The 17,423-nt window shown below is 54.3% G+C and overlaps 1 protein-coding gene across 1 annotated transcript; it reads left to right on the top strand.

The window, feature by feature from the left end:
• The first annotated feature begins 1,364 nt into the window (after window positions 1-1,364).
• SCARF1 (scavenger receptor class F member 1) lies at window positions 1,365-15,962 on the top strand. Its single transcript, XM_083715067.1, has 11 exons — window positions 1,365-1,919; window positions 5,182-5,243; window positions 5,343-5,444; window positions 6,919-7,444; window positions 8,070-8,291; window positions 8,639-8,767; window positions 8,874-8,977; window positions 10,151-10,271; window positions 11,133-11,257; window positions 12,324-12,464; window positions 12,950-15,962. The coding sequence occupies exons 1-11, from the start codon at window positions 1,807-1,809 to the stop codon at window positions 13,912-13,914; spliced, it is 2,610 nt and encodes an 869-aa protein (XP_083571193.1). The 5' UTR covers window positions 1,365-1,806; the 3' UTR covers window positions 13,915-15,962.
• Window positions 15,963-17,423: the final 1,461 nt, after the last annotated feature.

Here is a 17,423-nt window from a genome sequence, read left to right as displayed (position 1 = left end):
AGTAAAAACAAGTATAATTTCAATCCCTTATTTTCTTATAACTTACTTCCCCGACTTCCTCAAACCTCCCCTTTCTGTATTCCAGTTTCTAATTTATTAATTCAGCAAATCCTTTCCCTTAATTTTCATTTAATTTTTGAGCACATCACACCATTCTCCGGGAGCCCACCTCCGACTCCCTTCAGAAGGATTCAGGACTTCCAAAGAGAACTAAACTTCCCCAAGACTAGAGACATCCTTTATCTTAAAACAATATTAAAATCAATTTTCTAAGCTGAATTCTACAGTGGGGCTCCAAACCCCACAGGTAGTTTGCGCAGTACAGCACACAGAATCCGGAGTCTTGGAGCCGGCTGCCATTCTTGCACACTTCACCCTGCCATCGTAAGTCCCTGCGGGTCCTTCTAGATTCGTTGCTGCTGCTTGAGGCTCAGGTAGCCTTGGTGCTGAGGAATGCCTTCCATCGGCTTCGACTGGTGGCCCAGCTGTGCCCCTATCTGGAGGGACAGACTAACTTCTGTGCTCTGTGCTCTGGTATCCTCTAGGTTAGAATGCTGCGCCTCATTATACATGCGGCTGCCTCTGAAAATGGCTTGGAAACTTTGGCTGGTGCAGAATTCAACGGCTAGGTTGCAAGAGGGTTTGAGCATACAGTGCCAAACCTGGCCTGACTGCATTGGCTGCCAACCAGTTTCCAGGCCCAATTCAAAGCACTGCTTTTGACCTATAAAGCCTTAAACAACTCAGGACCACAATACCTCAAGGACAGCCTCTGCCCATAGGAAGCAATCCAGACGCTGCTATCACCATCTGAGGCCCTTCATGTGCCATCTCTGTGAGCGGTCCGGGGGGGGCTCCCCGCTTGGGGGGTGCTCTCCCCAGGGAGGTTCACCTGGTGCCTTCATTACAGATCTTCAGGTGCCCAGTGAAAACATTGCTCTTCTCCCAGCCCTCTGACTAATTAAACAACCTATGAAACTGTGTGTTGGGGTGCATTTTTGACTTTTTCTATTGTAAACTGCCCTGTGATCTTCGGGTGAAGAGTGGTATAGAAATTTAATAAACAAATGCATGAAATAAAAGAAACCCAAACACCTACAATTCACAGATTTTCCTGGAAAGAGGTGTTGATGATGGGTGGGCTGGTTTTAGCTCTGCAATGCAGAAAAGCCTGGGACACAGACTCCGGCTGGACACGAGGCCTCAAGCAGCAAAGGTGGCGGCGGCAGGGGGACCGTCTCTGCGCAAAGCATCCATCGGAGCAGGAAAAAGGTGTTTCCTGTTAATCTGCTGACATGAAGCTATGCTAAAGGCGAGGGAGCGAACAGGAAAGACCCTACAAGGCCCTTGACTCCCCTCTCCATGGGGCTCCCTCCCTCCTGGAGCCTGTCCTGAGAGCTGGGAGGAAAGCTGGGACCTTCTGAAGGCCTTTATTGAAAAGGCACCGTTCTGGAGTCACCACTGAAAAATCGCAGCCATCACTGAGAAGGTTTCTGGACCACCAGACACACTGGGGGAAGGAGATGACTCCCTTCCCTCGATCCCAAGAGGCACCCTCCGCAACCACAGCTTCCCCTGCTCTTCCTCTCGCATTCGGCTAAAGATAGCCAGGGGCGCATGTGTGTCCATCCCTCTGTTGGTCTTGCCCTCTGCACCCTTCCACCCACCTCCCAGTTTGCTTCCTCAGGAAAACCCAAGGAGGAAATGGGCGGGAGAAGCAGCGCAGGAAGGAGGCGGCCCTGGAGTGGTGGCCACAGCAGCCGACCGGGCAGAGAGTCAGTCTAGTGGGACTCCCTAAGGAGGGTGATGGAGCGCTGGGCCCTGCCGCTATTCCTCTGCCTCCAGGCGCTGGGCTTGGGGGTCGGGAGCAGCAGCCCTGACCTGGACCCCAGTGGGAGAAACGTCTGCAGGTCCAGCAGGTAGGAGACCCCCCCACCCGTGGTGGAGGGCGGTGGAGGGTCCCTCGCTTCCAGGCTGGGAAAGTCAGGCGAGTCCCAGTCCATCTTGCTTAGCAAGGCTTTCTCTGTGTGGCTGTGGCTCTCCCAGGATGCAGGCAGAGAAGGACCTTCCCCCCTCCATCACTGCCCACCTGGAATCCTTTTGAACTGGAGGTGCCATGGGGGGGGGCTGAACCTGGGACTGACCTTCTGCATGCAAAGCAAGGGTTCTATCCTTGCCTCCATAGTTGCCATCTACCAAGTTGGACCTTTGCTCCATCTAGCCTAGTACTGGCAGCTCTGACTGGCAGAGCTCCTCAGGGTCTCGGGCTACTCGCTGGCTTTCCCCCATCACTGCCCCCCTTTTAAAAGCAGGATGCCTTAAGGGGTAGTCAACCTTTTTATACCTACCACCCACTAATGCATCTTTCTTGATGGTAAAATTTCCTTACCGCCCACCAGTGCTCAATGGAAGGAGGATTCAGCTTCTGCCGTAGAACCCCCTAGCGCCCACCTAGAATCCTGAAATGCCCACTAGTGGGCGGTAGGGACCAGGTGGACAACCCCTGCCTTAAGGGTTCAGACCTGTGTCCTTCTGCTCTGCCGCTGAGCTACAACCCTTCCCTTGTATATGAGATTCTGTTCCTCGTGGTTCCTTGTAAAGGGACTGGATTTAAAAAGGAACACAGGATGCGGCCTTGGGCTGACCCAGCTTGCTATTGCCTACACTGACTGGCAGCTGCTCTCTGGTGCTTCGGATCTCCCATCCTTTCTTGGTGAGGCTCCAGGGACTGAGCCTGGGGCGTTCTGCAGGCGGAACAGATGCTCTGTGTCACTGAGCTGTGGGGTGGGGGCAGAGTGTGTGGGCCCCATGCCGTGCCCCCTGCTTGAGGCGCATTTTCCACTTCTGAATATCTCCCCCACCTCCACTATTGTGTTTTCAGTTTCCTGCCATTCATACTGAAGTCTATTTAAGTTTGGGACTGCTCTGTTCAAAGCGCAAGGAGGAAGGAACAAAACCACTTCTCCATGGGCACATTCATTCAGGGGCCGTGAGCCTGTGTGCCCCCCCCCCTTCCCCAGATGATGATGGGGCTTCTGCTTCCATCCTCATCCCTGACCATTGACCCTGCTGACATGCTGGGACTGAGCTGGAAGTCAACAACAGCCGCCCCCCTCCATGCATTTAGGGTCACCCACAGAGCCAGCAAGGGACCTCTTGCAAAGTTTCCCCTGCCGATCGATAGCTAAACTCAAAGTGGAGGGAGTGGAGCCCCCTTGGGTGACATGCTCTGTAATAAAGAATCATGGAACTGTAGAGATGGGAGGGACACCCAAGGGTCATCTAGTCCCACCCGCTGCAATACGGGCTCCGTTTCCTTACTGGGATCAGTAGGCCAAAGTGACCAGTCTGGAAACAGAGAAAGCTGAAAAGTGAACTTCAAAGACACCCCCTCTAAAAAAAATGTGGGGGGGGGAGATGCAGGCCTGTTCTTACTGGCTGTGGGAGTTTATAATAATAATAATATATTTGTACCCTGCCTATCTGCCTGGATTGCCCAAGCTACTATGGGCAGCTTCCCGTTTCTGTCAAAAAACGAGACGAACCTGATCTCGTTTTTTGACAGAATTACAAGCCTGGTAGATGAAGGGAACGCAGTGGATGTAGCCTACCTTGATTTCAGCAAGGCATTTGACAAGGTGGCCCATGATATTCTTGTAAAGAAGCTGGTAAAATGCGGTCTTGACTATGCTACCACTCAGTGGATTTGTAACTGGCTGACTGACCGAACCCAAAGGGTGCTCATCAATGGTTCCTCTTCATCCTGGAGAAGAGTGACTAGTGGGGTGCCACAGGGTTCTGTCTTGGGCCCGGTCTTATTCAACATCTTTACCAACGACTTGGATGATGGACTCAAGGGCATCCTGATCAAATTTGCAGGTGACACCAAACTGGGAGGGGTGGCTAACACCCCAGAGGACAGGATCACACTTCAAAACGACCTTGACAGATTAGAGAACTGGGCCAAAACAAACAAGATGAATTTTAACAGGGAGAAATGTAAAGTATTGCACTTGGGCAAAAAAAATGAGAGGCACAAATACAAGATGGGTGACACCTGGCTTGAGAGCAGTACATGTGAAAAGGATCTAGGAGTCTTGGTTGACCACAAACTTGACATGAGCCAACAGTGTGACACGGCAGCTAAAAAAGCCAATGCAATTCTGGGCTGCATCAATAGGAGTATAGCATCTAGATCAAGGGAAGTAATAGTGCCACTGTATTCTGCTCTGGTCAGACCTCACCTGGAGTACTGTGTCCAGTTCTGGGCACCACAGTTCAAGAAGGACACTGACAAACTGGAACGTGTCCAGAGGAGGGCAACCAAAATGGTCAAAGGCCTGGAAACGATGCCTTATGAGGAACGGCTAAGGGAGCTGGGCATGTTTGGCCTGGAGAAGAGGAGGTTAAGGGGTGATATGATAGCCATGTTCAAATATATAAAAGGATGTCACATAGAGGAGGGAGAAAGGTTGTTTTCTGCTGCTCCAGAGAAGCGGACACGGAGCAATGGTTCCAAACTACAAGAAAGAAGATTCCACCTAAACATTAGGAAGAACTTCCTGACAGTAAGAGCTGTTCGACAGTGGAATTTGCTGCCAAGGAGTGTGGTGGAGTCTCCTTCTTTGGAGGTCTTTAAGCAGAGGCTTGACAACCATATGTCAGGAGTGCTCTGATGGTGTTTCCTGCTTGGCAGGGGGTTGGACTCGATGGCCCTTGTGGTCTCTTCCAACTCTATGATTCTGTGATTCTGTTTATATGAAAACATAATAAAACATCACACATTAAAAAGCTTCCCTAGGCAAGGCTGCCTTCTAACAGTTACAAAAGTCTCCTTGACATCTGAAGGGAGGGTGTCCCACAGGGTGGGTGCCACCACCGAGAAGCCCTCGGAGCTGAATCTCAGTGTCCAGGCTGAACAAGGGGGGTGGAGACGCTCCTTCGCGTAATGGATGGCACCATCAAACCGGCTCTTCCTGGGTACTTTTGCCAGAAGAGGGTGGTGCTGCTGGGGGGAGGGACCAGAGAGTGGGAGGCCCCTTCATTGCAGGGGGTTGGACTAGATGCCCCTTTGGGCACCTCCCAACTCTACAATTCTATGATGCTAAGACTTTCCAAACTGCAGCCCGGCATGGTGCCTTTTTGTTTGCCGTTTGTCTCTTTTTCTGTCCCCACCACCAGCCACCCGCCAGTCTATACCTGCTGCCCAGGATGGAAACAGGAGGGCCAGGAGTGCCCAGCTGGTGAGCATGCCCACCTTTCCCTTTCTCTTTCGGTTCTCATTGCCCGAGAATGAGGGCTTGTCTGAACACCTCCTTCTGTCTCCTTCGTGCCGCGGCCAGCACTCTGCACGGGAGCAGACGCCTGCCGGGAGGGCGAAGTCTGTGTCCGCCCAGGGGTTTGCCGCTGCCGGCCTGGATTCTTTGGGGCCAACTGCATTGCACGTGAGTACGGGCTTCAGGGTGAGGGGGGGCACAGGCGGACAGAGTGGGAGGGGGCTGGGAGATTCTTAAGGGACAGACAGACGGACCATCTGGTCCGCGAGGGCAAATGGGGCTCTGCCCCAACCACCTAGGCCAACCCCCACCTGCCTGCCTTCTGAATGGCAACCAACCCAGGGGTGGGCTCTGCCTCTCATTGGCTCTCTGGCGCCACCTACTGCTAGGCTCCCTGCCTTCTGCCCACTGGGGCTCCCACACAGTGGACAAGTGCAGGCAGTACTACACTATAATAATAATAATAATTTTTATTTATACCCCGCCCTCCCCAGCCAAGGCCGGGCTCAGGGCGGCTAACAAGCAATAATAAAAACTAGTTGAATGAATACAACTTAAAAACAAGATTAAAATTAAAATATTGAAAGTTTAAAAATATTAAAATGTAGCCTCATCGCAGGAGGAGAAGGAAAAGAAAAAAGAAAGAGGGGGAGGGAATCAAATTGGCTCCAAGCCAAAGGCCAGGCAGAACAACTCTGTCTTACAGGCCCTGCGGAAAGAAATCAGATCCTGTAGGGCCCTGGTCTCATGAGACAGAGCGTTCCATCAGGCCGGAGCCAGAGTTAAAAAGGCCCTGGCTCTGGTTGAAGCCGGTCTAACTTCCTTAGGGCCCGGGACTACTAGGGTGTTGCTATTTATGGACCTTGAGGCTCTCTGTGGGGCATACCGGGAGAGGCGGTCCCGGAGGTACGAGGGTCCTAGGCCGTGAAGGGCTTTAAAGGTCAAAACCTTAAATCTGACCCTGTACTCCACCGGAAGCCAGTGCAGCTGGAAAAGCACTGGGTGAATATGCTCCCATGGCAGAGACCCCGTGAGGAGCCTCGCTGCAGCATTCTGCACCCGCTGGAGTTTCTGGGACAGCTTCAAGGGCAGCCCCGCGTAGAGCGAATTACAGTAGTCAAGCCTGGAGGTGACCGTCGCATGGATCACTGTGGCCAGGGCGGGGCGGGAAAGGTAAGGGACCAACTGCTTGATGCGGCGAAGGTGGAAAAATGTTGCCTTGGCTGTTGCTGTAACCTGCGCCTCCATGGAAAGGGAGGCGTCAAGGATTACACCCAAACCCTTAACGGAAGGCAATGGCACTAATTGGGCCCCCGCAAGAGAAGGGAGTTGGTCCCTCATCTCCATGCCATCCCGACCTAGCCATAGGACCTCTGTCTTCGAAGGATTTAGTTTCAATTGGCTCCCACAAAACCATCCAGCCACAGCTAGACAAAACAATGGCAGCTTCCAAGTTCCCATGTCAACCCTGGATTCAGAAGCATGAGGACTAGAACCCTCTTTTGTTTTTATGGGGAGAGACACAGCTCTATGGCAGAGGGAAGAGTCCTGGCCTGAAACCCTGGAGAGCGGCTGCTGCTGCCAGTCCGTGCAGGCAACGCTGAGCGAGGCAGTTTCTTCACCACCTGCCCTTCCCTTCCAGGCTGCCCTGACCAGTACTGGGGTCCGGACTGCAAAGAGAGCTGCGCTTGCCACCCCAACGGGAAGTGCGACCCGGCCAACGGAGAGTGCCGCTGCCACCCTGGGTGGTGGGGCCCCCTCTGCCAGTCCGTGTGCCCGTGTGGCCCCAGAGGCCGCTGCGACCCCCTCACCGGGGTCTGCCATTGCGAGCCAGGCTGGTGGGCGCCCGACTGCAGGCGCCAGTGCCCGTGCAACCTCTCCGGCTCCCGCTGCGACCCCGTGACGGGCCGCTGCCTCTGCCACCGGGGCTGGTGGGGCAGGAGGTGCTCCTCGCTCTGCAGCTGCCACGGCTCCCCCTGTGCCCAGGAGACCGGCCGGTGCGAATGCCGCGCGGGGCAGTGGGGGGCAGCCTGCCAGGCCAGCTGCCAGTGCCTGCACGGGACCTGTGCCCCCCAAGACGGGCGGTGCACCTGCCATGCCGGCTACCAGGGCGACAGCTGCAAGGACCCCTGCCCTGCTGGGAAATACGGGCTGCAGTGCATGCAAAGGTAAGATGGCGGAAAGCTGCCATGATATATTTCTGGGAGACGGCGGTATATAAATATTTCTATGAATACGTGCAACTTGGGGTTTCTGGCTAGGGCTGAGACTGGCCCCACACGACACTAGCCATGGCGGGGGGGGGGCAGGGTCCAGTATACCTAAAGGAGCCTCTCCACCCCCATCATTCTGCCCGGACACAGATCCAGCGCCAAGGGCCTTCTGGCGGTTCCCTCACTGCGAGAAGCCAGGTTACAGGGAACCAGGGAGAGGGCCTTCTCGGTGGTGGCACCCGCCCTGTGGAATGCCCTCCAACCAGATGTCAAAGAGAACAACAACTAACAGACTTTTAGAAGACATCTGAAGGCAGCCCTCTTTAGGGAAGCTTTTAATGTTTAACAGACCACTGTATTTTAATACTTTGTTGGAAGCCACCCAGGGTGGCTGGGGAGACCCAGCCAGATGGGTGGGGTATAAATAATGAAATAATAATAATAATAATAATAATAATAATAATAATAATAATAATTATTATTATTATTATTATTATTATTATTATTATTTTATTATATTTGGGAAGCCCTTCTCCTGGGCACCCACTTCCTCTCTTCCGCATCCTGCCTCTCCTCACAGCTGTGGCCACTGCCAGGACCTCAAGGCCTGCTTTCCCGTGGACGGATCGTGCCCAGCTTGTGACCCGGGCTGGAACGGGACGCACTGCAAGCAGCCATGCCCACCGGGGCACCATGGGAAGAACTGTGCCCTGCTTTGCCCTCCCGGCTGCCGGCGAGGAGAGAGCTGCCACCCAGAGACAGGGGAATGCCGGAGCTGCAAAGCAGGCCTCACAGGTGCCAGGTGGGAGCATGCGGGGGCCGGCCGGGTGTGGGAAGTGGCCCTGACCTGCCTGGAGTGTGGGGAGGGCAGCTGGGGAAGGAGAGGGGCTCAATGGGGCTGGTGCGGGCCCTGCTCAATGACATGGGGGGAGGGCAAGCCAGAGCGGTGGAAGCTGCTCAGAGGGGCACCCCTCCTTCTTCATAGACTCTGGTGCCACCTACTGCTCGGCTTCCTGCCGCCCGCCCTATGGGCATCAGCCGCCACTAGTTTGTGGGTGGGTGCCTTAGATGCCCTTGGAAACTGAACCCGGGACCTTCTGCATACCACATCAGCTGCCCTGCTGCCCTTGCCTGCCTCCTCCCCTGCAGGTGTGAGCTCTCCTGCCCAGAGGGCTTATTTGGAGATGGATGCCGGTTTGCCTGCCCAGACTGCTTCAACGGGAGCTGCGACCCGGCCTCTGGGGCCTGCGTGTGCCAGGCTGGGTTCTGGGGCACCAGGTAAAGCAGGGGGAGGGGGCTTGTGGAGGAAGAGATGTGGGCTTCCCAGCCCACGAGGCGGCTGCTGCAGCTCGGACACTTCCTGCTCCCCTCTCTCCCTTTGCAGCTGCAACTGGACCTGCCCTGAAGGGTCTCACGGCCCCAACTGCTCGGAGCCCTGCCAGTGTGGAGGGCGCCTGTGCCACCCTGTCACCGGGGACTGCCAGTGGAGTAAGTCACTAAGGGCACAAAGGCAGCACAGAAGCAGCAGCAGCAGCTGAGTCAGGCCATCAAAGACCAGTATCCTGCTTTCTTGGTCCCCAAATACCCTAAAGAACCCAGGAATCTAAGTATACCATCTCTGGACCTGGAGGCCCCATAAGAACATAAGAACCCTCTTCTCACAATGGCCACCCTGGTGCCTCAAGCCTGGAAATGGTTTAAATTTGCAGAAAAGGGAACGTCCTTCCTTACTAAACCACCCCCCTTCTAGGACTGTATAACCAAAGCAACCTTTAGACCAATGCAGGCAGTACAAATTCACCCTGCTTGATAATCCAGTTTGAGGCAGAGTTCTGGTGGGGTTCAACACCCTGCTCACGAATTGGTGATGTTTTAGTTGCTCTTAATAATAAAGGGACTTCTGGATTTTTTTCAGTGGCAATTTGACGCTTTGCCTTGCATGCAAATGTCACGTCTCTCTGCCACTGAACATGGGGAGAGCCAGGATCTCGGTGGGCCAGGCCAAAAGGGGCCAATCAGGCACCCCCAAGGCAGGACGGAGTGTGGCAGAGACACTCTCCCCACCTGCAGTTACAAGCAACTGGCCTGTGATAGGGGAGATAGAACACAGAATCACAGAACTGTAGTTGGAAGGGAGCCTGAGAATCGCCTTGTCCGACCCCCTGCAATGCAGGATCCAACCTGTAACCTTGGTGTTTTCAGCACCACACTCTTAACAACTGAGCTATACAGGACCACGCTTAGCTTATTTATTTTGCATGCAGAGGATTGGAAAATGGTGCACCAGGATAGAAAAGCAGGACTGCGGCTGCGCCCACTGAGCAAGGCAGCCAGAGGCGGGGGTGGGGGTGGCTTGGAGTGTTGGACGAGGACCTGTGAGAGGCCAGGGTTCAAATCCCCACCCGGCCATCATGACGCTCACTGAGGTGGCCTTGATCTAGTTGCCACCCCTCTCAGCCAACCTCACAGGGTTGTTGTGAACGTAAAAGGAGGAGGGTGGAGGAGAACCACGTGTGGCACTTTGAGCTCCCTGCAGGAAAGGTGGAGTGTTTTATAGATGCCACCCCTGCTTTCCAGCACAGCCAGGCCTTGCTTCTGTGATCATCTCGGAGGTGGGGGCTTCTTCCCTTGCTCTCTCTGACTTCTCTGTCTCCCCAAAAGGACAGAACCAGGCAGCCCTCTTAGCAGGAATCCTGACCCCTTTGATTCTCCTCGTCCTCCTCTGTATGTGTTGCTGCTGCTGCTGCTGCTCCTCCTCTGAGTCCCCCTCGATGGACGCCAGGTACTGATACAGGGTCGTGGGGAGAACCCTGACACTCTGTTTAGCAACAGCCATGTGCCAGCCGCTGTATACAACCTCTGCCTGGGGCGCTGACACTGTTTGGAAACGGAAATTGCCGGAGTGGTGGTGGGTGGAGTGGGGGGAAAGTCTTGAGAAACAGTTAAGCCAGTCTTGGACTTAGAATAATGTGGACTAGAAACATGCTTTGTTTTCAAAGGAAGGCCTAGAACACTTATGCAAAGGGTCCCAGTGGCACCTCCAGCTTAGAAGGTCCAGGTGTCCGGCAAAAAGACCCTTCTCTGCCAGGGATTCTGGAGAGCTGCCGGCCAGAGCAGGCAATATTCGTCTTCTAGAAGATGGAGTACAAGGCAGCTGCCTGTGCTTTAAGACAAGGCCCACAGTTCAGTGGGGCAGAGCGCCTGCTGTGCATGCAGAAGGTTCAGTTCCAACGGCCCCTCCAAGCAGGGCTGAGAGATGCCCTTGTATGATCCCTGGAGAGCTGCTGCTCTCATTAGAGATCCAGAGGAGATCTGCCATACTGATTTCTGAAGTGCTGGTGGTATTCCACGAATCATAAACTGTTGGAGGAGCATCTGGTCCTATGAGCCAGAGCCCACAGACAGGCTGACCACCTCAGAGACTGAGAACTGGGTCAGAAACCACACCTGGAGCCGGAAAAGGAGCTGCTGAGGGTTTTTTCTCCACCTGTGCTCCCTGTCCCACAGCACCAGGAGAGGGGGCCCCACCTGTGCACAGGAAATGGTGTGTGTGTGTGTGTAAGGCCTTTGTCCCTGCTTGTCACTTGCACAATGCCCAACACCCTCCTTGTGTGAAGCTGGCATCTCTTTGCTCCCTCCCCAGGTCGGCAGCTGCGGAGGGAGATCCCATCTCCCGCGTGAAGCACCATGTTCTGGGGACGTTGGCCAACCTCAGCCCCGCCTTGCCCTGCTTCTCCTTGGGGGGCTACAAGCTCCCACGCGTGACAGGTGAGATGTAGCCGGGGGCTGCTGCGGCGGCGGCTGCTGCTGCTGCTGCTGCTGCTGCTGCTGCTGCTGCTGCCTTGTGAAAGGCTTCATCCGGCTTCTTGGCCTCCTAGTGCCCCTTGGAAGTAAGAAACGATCACACGGCTCAGGGACAGGACAGCTGCTTTGCATGCAGAAGGTCTTGGGTTCAATCCCTGTCAGTGTAGCCAGGTGAGGATGATGGGAACGTCCCCTGCCTGAAACTCTGGAGAGCAGCTGCCAGCCAGCATTCTTCAATCTGGAGTCTCAAGAAGGTGCTGGACTACAAAACCCATCATCCTTGGCTAAGCTACCTGTGGATGATGGGAGTTATAGTCCCAACGGAGGACCAAAGGTTAACAGCACTGGTGTAGCCAATACTGAGCCAAGTGTATACGTAGTAGAAGGCAGCTTCAATCTATGGTTACACGCAACTTGACAGTGGAGAGCTCCCTCCCACTTGCTGTCCTAAGAGCTGGGACAGGTGTGCCTGAGCTGAGCTACTGTAGAGCAATGGTAACCCCCCCCCCCACAAGATCTGTGGGGCAACAAAGCCTGGGAAGGAGAATGGATGGGTGCTGAGCAAAGGCCTGTGGTTTAGAGATCCAGGATCTGGGAACCTTCCTGTTTGTGCCTTGCTCTAAACTCTTGTTAACTTATTATTTATTTCATAAAATGTATACCCTGCTTGATTGTAAGAAGAGAAAACCCTCAAAGCAGTTTACTAAAATGATTAAACAATAAAATTATCAATGCACAAAGCTGACAACTTGAATTCAAATGTTTCTAAAAAGTTGTAATGACGATAGACTAAAAACAGGTTAAAACGGGCACCAGCATTTCTCCTAAACAAAAATGCTTTTAGCAGGTGCCAGAAACAGTACATCAAAAGGCAGGGAGTTCCAGAGTGCGGGTGCTGCCATACTAAAGGACCAAGTTGGGGGGTAGCTGTTAGTGATGCCAGTTCTGCAGATCAAAACTCTTGCACTCCCCTTCCCTTTCTTGGGGTTTCTTTCTCTCTCCCTCTCTCTTCCCCCCTCGCTCTGGGCAGTCTCCCACCATGACGCCGAGATCCCCTTCAACCCCAGCTTCATTGAGCCTCCGTCAGCCGCCTGGCCTTCGGACAGCTCCTTCTCCTCCTCCTTCGACACAGACGACGACCAGGAGGACCCAGCCTCCCCTGCCCAGGAAGGTACGGCTGTGGGTCTTGCTCCCTTCTTCCCATTGGCCTCCCTAGAGGGCTGGTGAGGTGGGGGGGCGGGCACAGTGTGGCACAGTTCAGATGCCAAGACCTCGGCTACTGAGTCACACGCTCAGCCACAGTGAAATGGTCTCCAGCAGTGGATTGGCCCAGATGGGGACATTTGGATTTTTGAGGGAGGGGGCCACCCCTCTAAATCGCCTCCCTGACCCCCAGGTCAGCCCCCTACCCCACGCAGAAAGCAAAGGCAGACACACAGACGTAAACATTGATCTTTCAAGGGATCTGGATAAAAGCTGAGCCCTTCTCCCCATCCTCTGCCTGAGTCCCACACTCAGGGCTTTTTTCCAGCTGGAACTCACGGGAACTCAGTCCCAGCTCCTCTCAACTGGGGGCAATTGCCATTCTAAGAGAACACGTGATTTCCAGCACCTCTTTTCCTAGAAAAATAAACTGCCCACGCTCCTTTCTTTCAGCGGCCCGTGCTGAGCACCAGCCAGGATTCCCCCCGGAGGAGCCAGCCTTGAACTCGGAGCCCTTCATCATCCCCCGCACCTCCAGCATTGCCAAGGCCAAGCGCCCCTCCGTCTCCTTCGCAGAAGGCACGCGCTTCATCTCTCAGAGCCCCAGAGGCTCCACGGAGGCCCTGAACCCCACCTGGAAGGCCAAGGCCCCCTGGGGCTCAGCCCGAGCCACCTCCTTGCAGCAGCCCATGGCAGCGGACCCTGCTGGGCAGGAGGGCCTCCCTGCCATGGGCGATGCGCCGGGGGGATGCTACGAGAACGTGGAGGCCGGTGGCAGGGAGGAAGGGAGCCACAGACCCTGCTCCTCCTCCTCCTCCTCCACGCAGAGGAGCAGCTCCGGGGGCCACAGGAAGCGGGGGAACAGCTCCCGGCACGTGGCCCAAAGAGTGGAAGCCCTGGAGGCCGCCTCCAAAGCACCGACCAAGGGCCCCAGCGTCACCACCATCTACGTGACCGTGGGCAAGGCGGGGGGCGAAGGGCCAGTGCAAGCTGTCCTGCAGCGGCTGGGGAGCCTGCAGAGGGCCAGGCAGCTGCCCAGGGAGGAGGCGCAGCAGCGGCCCAGGAGAAGGAGCCTGGAGGGCCTCCTCCAGAAGCCGCCGCGGAGGAGAGGGCTGCTGGACTCCGAGGGGGACGCCGGGAGGCTGCTGCCCCAAGGTGGGGCCGGCCAGGAGGCTGCCACCATGCTCTGTGCTGAAGCCAGCACCCCGGAGGAAGCGGCTGAGGCCCAGGGCTTTCCCAGGGGGCCAGGAGCTCCTGCTGGTGGAGAGAGCGGCGGCGGCGGCAGCAGCCGTGAGTCACCCAGCAGCCACAGCCAGGCTGAGGTGGCGGCTGGAGGAGGTAGAGGAGGCCCCTTGCTGGAGAAGGAGGAGCAGGAGCCAAAGTATGAGAATGTCTCTGGGTGGTCTAGCTCTCCGTAGGCACCTAGAACCTATCCCACCCCCAAGAACCTTCACGGAAGCCATTTGGAGGAGAGCCAGCCATGTAAAAGGCCATGTCCATTGGTGGGGGCGGGAAAGGGGCCCGTGGCTCCACCGGACGCTCCTTTCCTGCATCCGGCAGAAATCTGCCATGTGGCAACTTGAACAAGGGGCCAGGAGAGTCCAAGGAGCTGATTCTTAAGTACCGGATTTCGAATGAACTTCTGCATATCTTCTTGTCTGTTTTAATTTGCAGGCCTTGTGTGGCTTTGTTGTATTGGGTTGCCATGAGGTTTTATAATATTGAACTTTCTTTCTTGGTAAGCAGCCTTGCAGTCAATTTGGTGAAAGGCCGATGTAAAATAACACAGATAAAAGGAGTGGCACGTGCATGCACAAACCCTTTCTATCCCTTTGCGCCAGTCCCTGGTTTTTATCCTGAGTTCTTCACAGGCTAACAACTGCTAGAAACTCCCCTGGGACCTTGATCTCCACTATCACAAACCTAAAGTGGCCGGGAAGCCCCTCTGGCTCACCTGCAGTCTCTTCAGTCACTCAGGAAATGCTTACCTTTGTGAAGAACCGCTGCACAGACATCCTTTATCCTCCTGAACTCTGAATTCTCCCAGAACTGACCTCTATGAAGCTGAGCCAAGTTTCTTTATGTCCTTAATACACGGAGAATACCGGATCTCTCCTGATTTCCCTGGTGGGGAATGTTTACGCTTCCCTGACAGAGAATATTCTGAGTGTCATGACGCCAGTTTTGGTGCAGGCCTGGATGGGACCACTGTAAGGAAGATGAGCAGGGGATGTACCTAGAATCAAAACCAGATTATTACTATTATTGATTAGTATTATATTATTTCCACTTTAAGAGATTTATTAGCTGCTCTGCAGCTGGAACCCTGACAGCAGCATACAAGAAGTCAAAAGCAAATGTAAAAACAGGATAGTATAATACACAGCCCAACTGTAAAACTGGGCAGTGATAAATTTCAGTCATAAAAATGTAAAACTAACAAGTTTTTAAAGACTGAGGTGAACAAACAGACATTTTTTCAGCTGGTTCCAAGAGCAAAAGCAAAGTGGAGGGGGGGCAAGAATAAGAAGACCCTTTCTTAAGTCCCCACCTGCCTTAAACCTGGGGGTGGAAAGTGGGGTCTCCAAGGGAGCCTCAGGCACAATAATATCAATTTAAGTATCCTAGCCACCTATGCCGATGGTGCTTTGAAATGCAAAAGCGGCACTTTGAGTTGCACTCATGACTGGTCTAAGAGTCAGCACAATTGTGTAAAAGAGATGCTGTCATGCCCAGTCCCAGTTACAAAACACTGCTGCATTTTGCTCAAATTGTAAAGCACTCTCCCAAAATATTTACAGAGCAAGGATAGCTGTGGCCACAAGGGGGTGCTGCTGCCACTGGCAACAGACCAGCCTCACCTGGTACAGGGTGCTCCAAATTAGGCACCCAATAGCACCCTCCACCCCCACAAAGTCTGCTAATCTTGGGGAGTGTGACACCACCCAGATCACGCTGGACACTGCCTCCCATCCCACAGGAACCACCTGCCCACAGCACCACTGCCTTGGCTTCTGTGCCTTCTTTGGCAATCCCTCGTAGCCAAATAAGATTGACTTCCATGAACACGGTCTTAACAGTGAGTCAATAAGTGACTGTGGAGGCCAATTCTGGATCCACACATCCGTCCACAGTGGGGACATAGGTTTCCGGGTGGGAGTTGATCATGGTGTGGATTTGCCAAGTGTGCCTTCCTCCTAGCACGTTTCTCCCTTGCGTCCTGAGTTGGAGTGTCTTCAAAGCTTGTGACACCTCTGGTAGAGGTTGTTCTCCAATTGGAGCGTTTGCAGGCCAGTGTTTCCCAGTCGTTGGTGTTTATGCTATTTTTTAAGATTTGCCTCCAGAGAGTCTTTAAACCTCTTTTGTTGTCCACTGGTATTTCGCTTTCCATTCTTAAGTTGGGAATAGAGTAGTTGCTTTGGAAGACGATAATCAGGCATCCAAACAACATGACCAGTCCAACAAAGTTGATGTTGAAGAATCATGGCTTTGACGTGGGTGATCTTTGCTTCTTCCATCTGTCATTCCAGATGACATTAGATCATCTGTCTTCCCAGGTGATGTGTAATTTTTTTTGCAGACACTGTTGATGGAATCTTTTGAGGAGTTGGAAATGGCGTTTAAAAGTAGTCCATGTTTCACAAGTGTACAGTAAAGACTAACATGTCAGGACAGAGCTGAGCATCATACATGAGCCTTGAAGGCAAGACCTTGTGCCTGGAGCCAGCCTGCAGAGATGCTTCACCCCAGAAACTCCTCGCAGTGCCCTGAGACTAAGAGTGGAGGACAGTTTGCCAATTAGGTTGGTTCACCTGTCACTGCAAAGGATGTTTCAGAGTGTCGAGCAAGGCCTCCACCTCCAACGCTTCCCATTTGTGCAAAGGGAAAAATTAAAGCAATAATTTATATTCCACCTATCTGACTGGGTTGTCCCAGCCACTCTGAAAGACTTCCTCCCACTTTTTCTCCTGGCTGCTGAACAGCCTGCCATCTCTGCTAAAACTACCAGGAGTTCTGCGGCAGGCAGGACCCCTTGGCTGTGGGCTGAGCTGCTCTTTCTGCCTCGCGAGCTCCAATGGCCCCCCCAGCAGCTTGGAGGACAGCCCCTTCAGGCTCATGCCAGCCAGAGCTTGGCATGGAGGTGGGCAGGGAGGACACCAAACCCAGAGGCCCACCCCCACTCCTTGCATAAGCACAAACTATGGTTGGGGGGGCAAGAAGGGACCGCACCTTTGCAGCCTTTCCGGGGTACACCCAAAGAGCATCGTTTCTTGGCCTCCAGGCACAGGAATTCTTTGCTTTCCATTCCCACAAGAAAGGCTGACTGATCCTGGGAGCAAAGCAACCCAGTCACACGACGCTGGACGTCAGGCAGGGCTGGCTCAGACGTTGGGGAGGGGGGTCATCTCTGTGGCAGCCCCCAAGTGGTGGACCCCACCCCATCATACAGCTGAAGACGTCCGTCTTTCCCCTGGCCTCTGCGGTGCGTTTTCAGCCCCCTGCATTCATAGAAGTGTAGAGCTGGAAGGGACCCCAAGGGTCATCCAGTCCAGCCCCCTGCGACTCCTGTTGTGGGAATCTGATTTCACTCTTTGATGAGGGTGGGTAATAAATGCAATGACATTGCTAATAATAATAATCATAAGGAAGACAATCCCGCCCTGGGTGGCTTGGTGCTGCCTGGGGAGCCGTGGCAGCTGCCCCCAACTGCTCCTCAGGGCAGGAGAGGGCCAGGGCTCCCCCAGACCGGGCGGCCAAGGGGGAGACGCTGCCCGGGAGCCCCGCCGCCCTTTCCTTCGGACCGAGGGAGGGACGGAGGGAGCCGCCTCCGGGGCGCCCGCGGGCGGCGCGACGAACCTCAAGTCCTGGCCCGCCGCGGCTGCGCTGCTTCGCCGTTTCTTCCTCCTCCGCGAAGTGCGCGGCTCTC

This window comes from Podarcis gaigeae (genome assembly GCF_964106915.1).
Source record: "Podarcis gaigeae genome assembly, chromosome: 15".
NCBI lineage: Eukaryota > Metazoa > Chordata > Lepidosauria > Squamata > Lacertidae > Podarcis > Podarcis gaigeae.
Note: the sequence above shows the minus strand (reverse complement) of the source record. Positions and strands in the feature narration are given on the sequence as shown.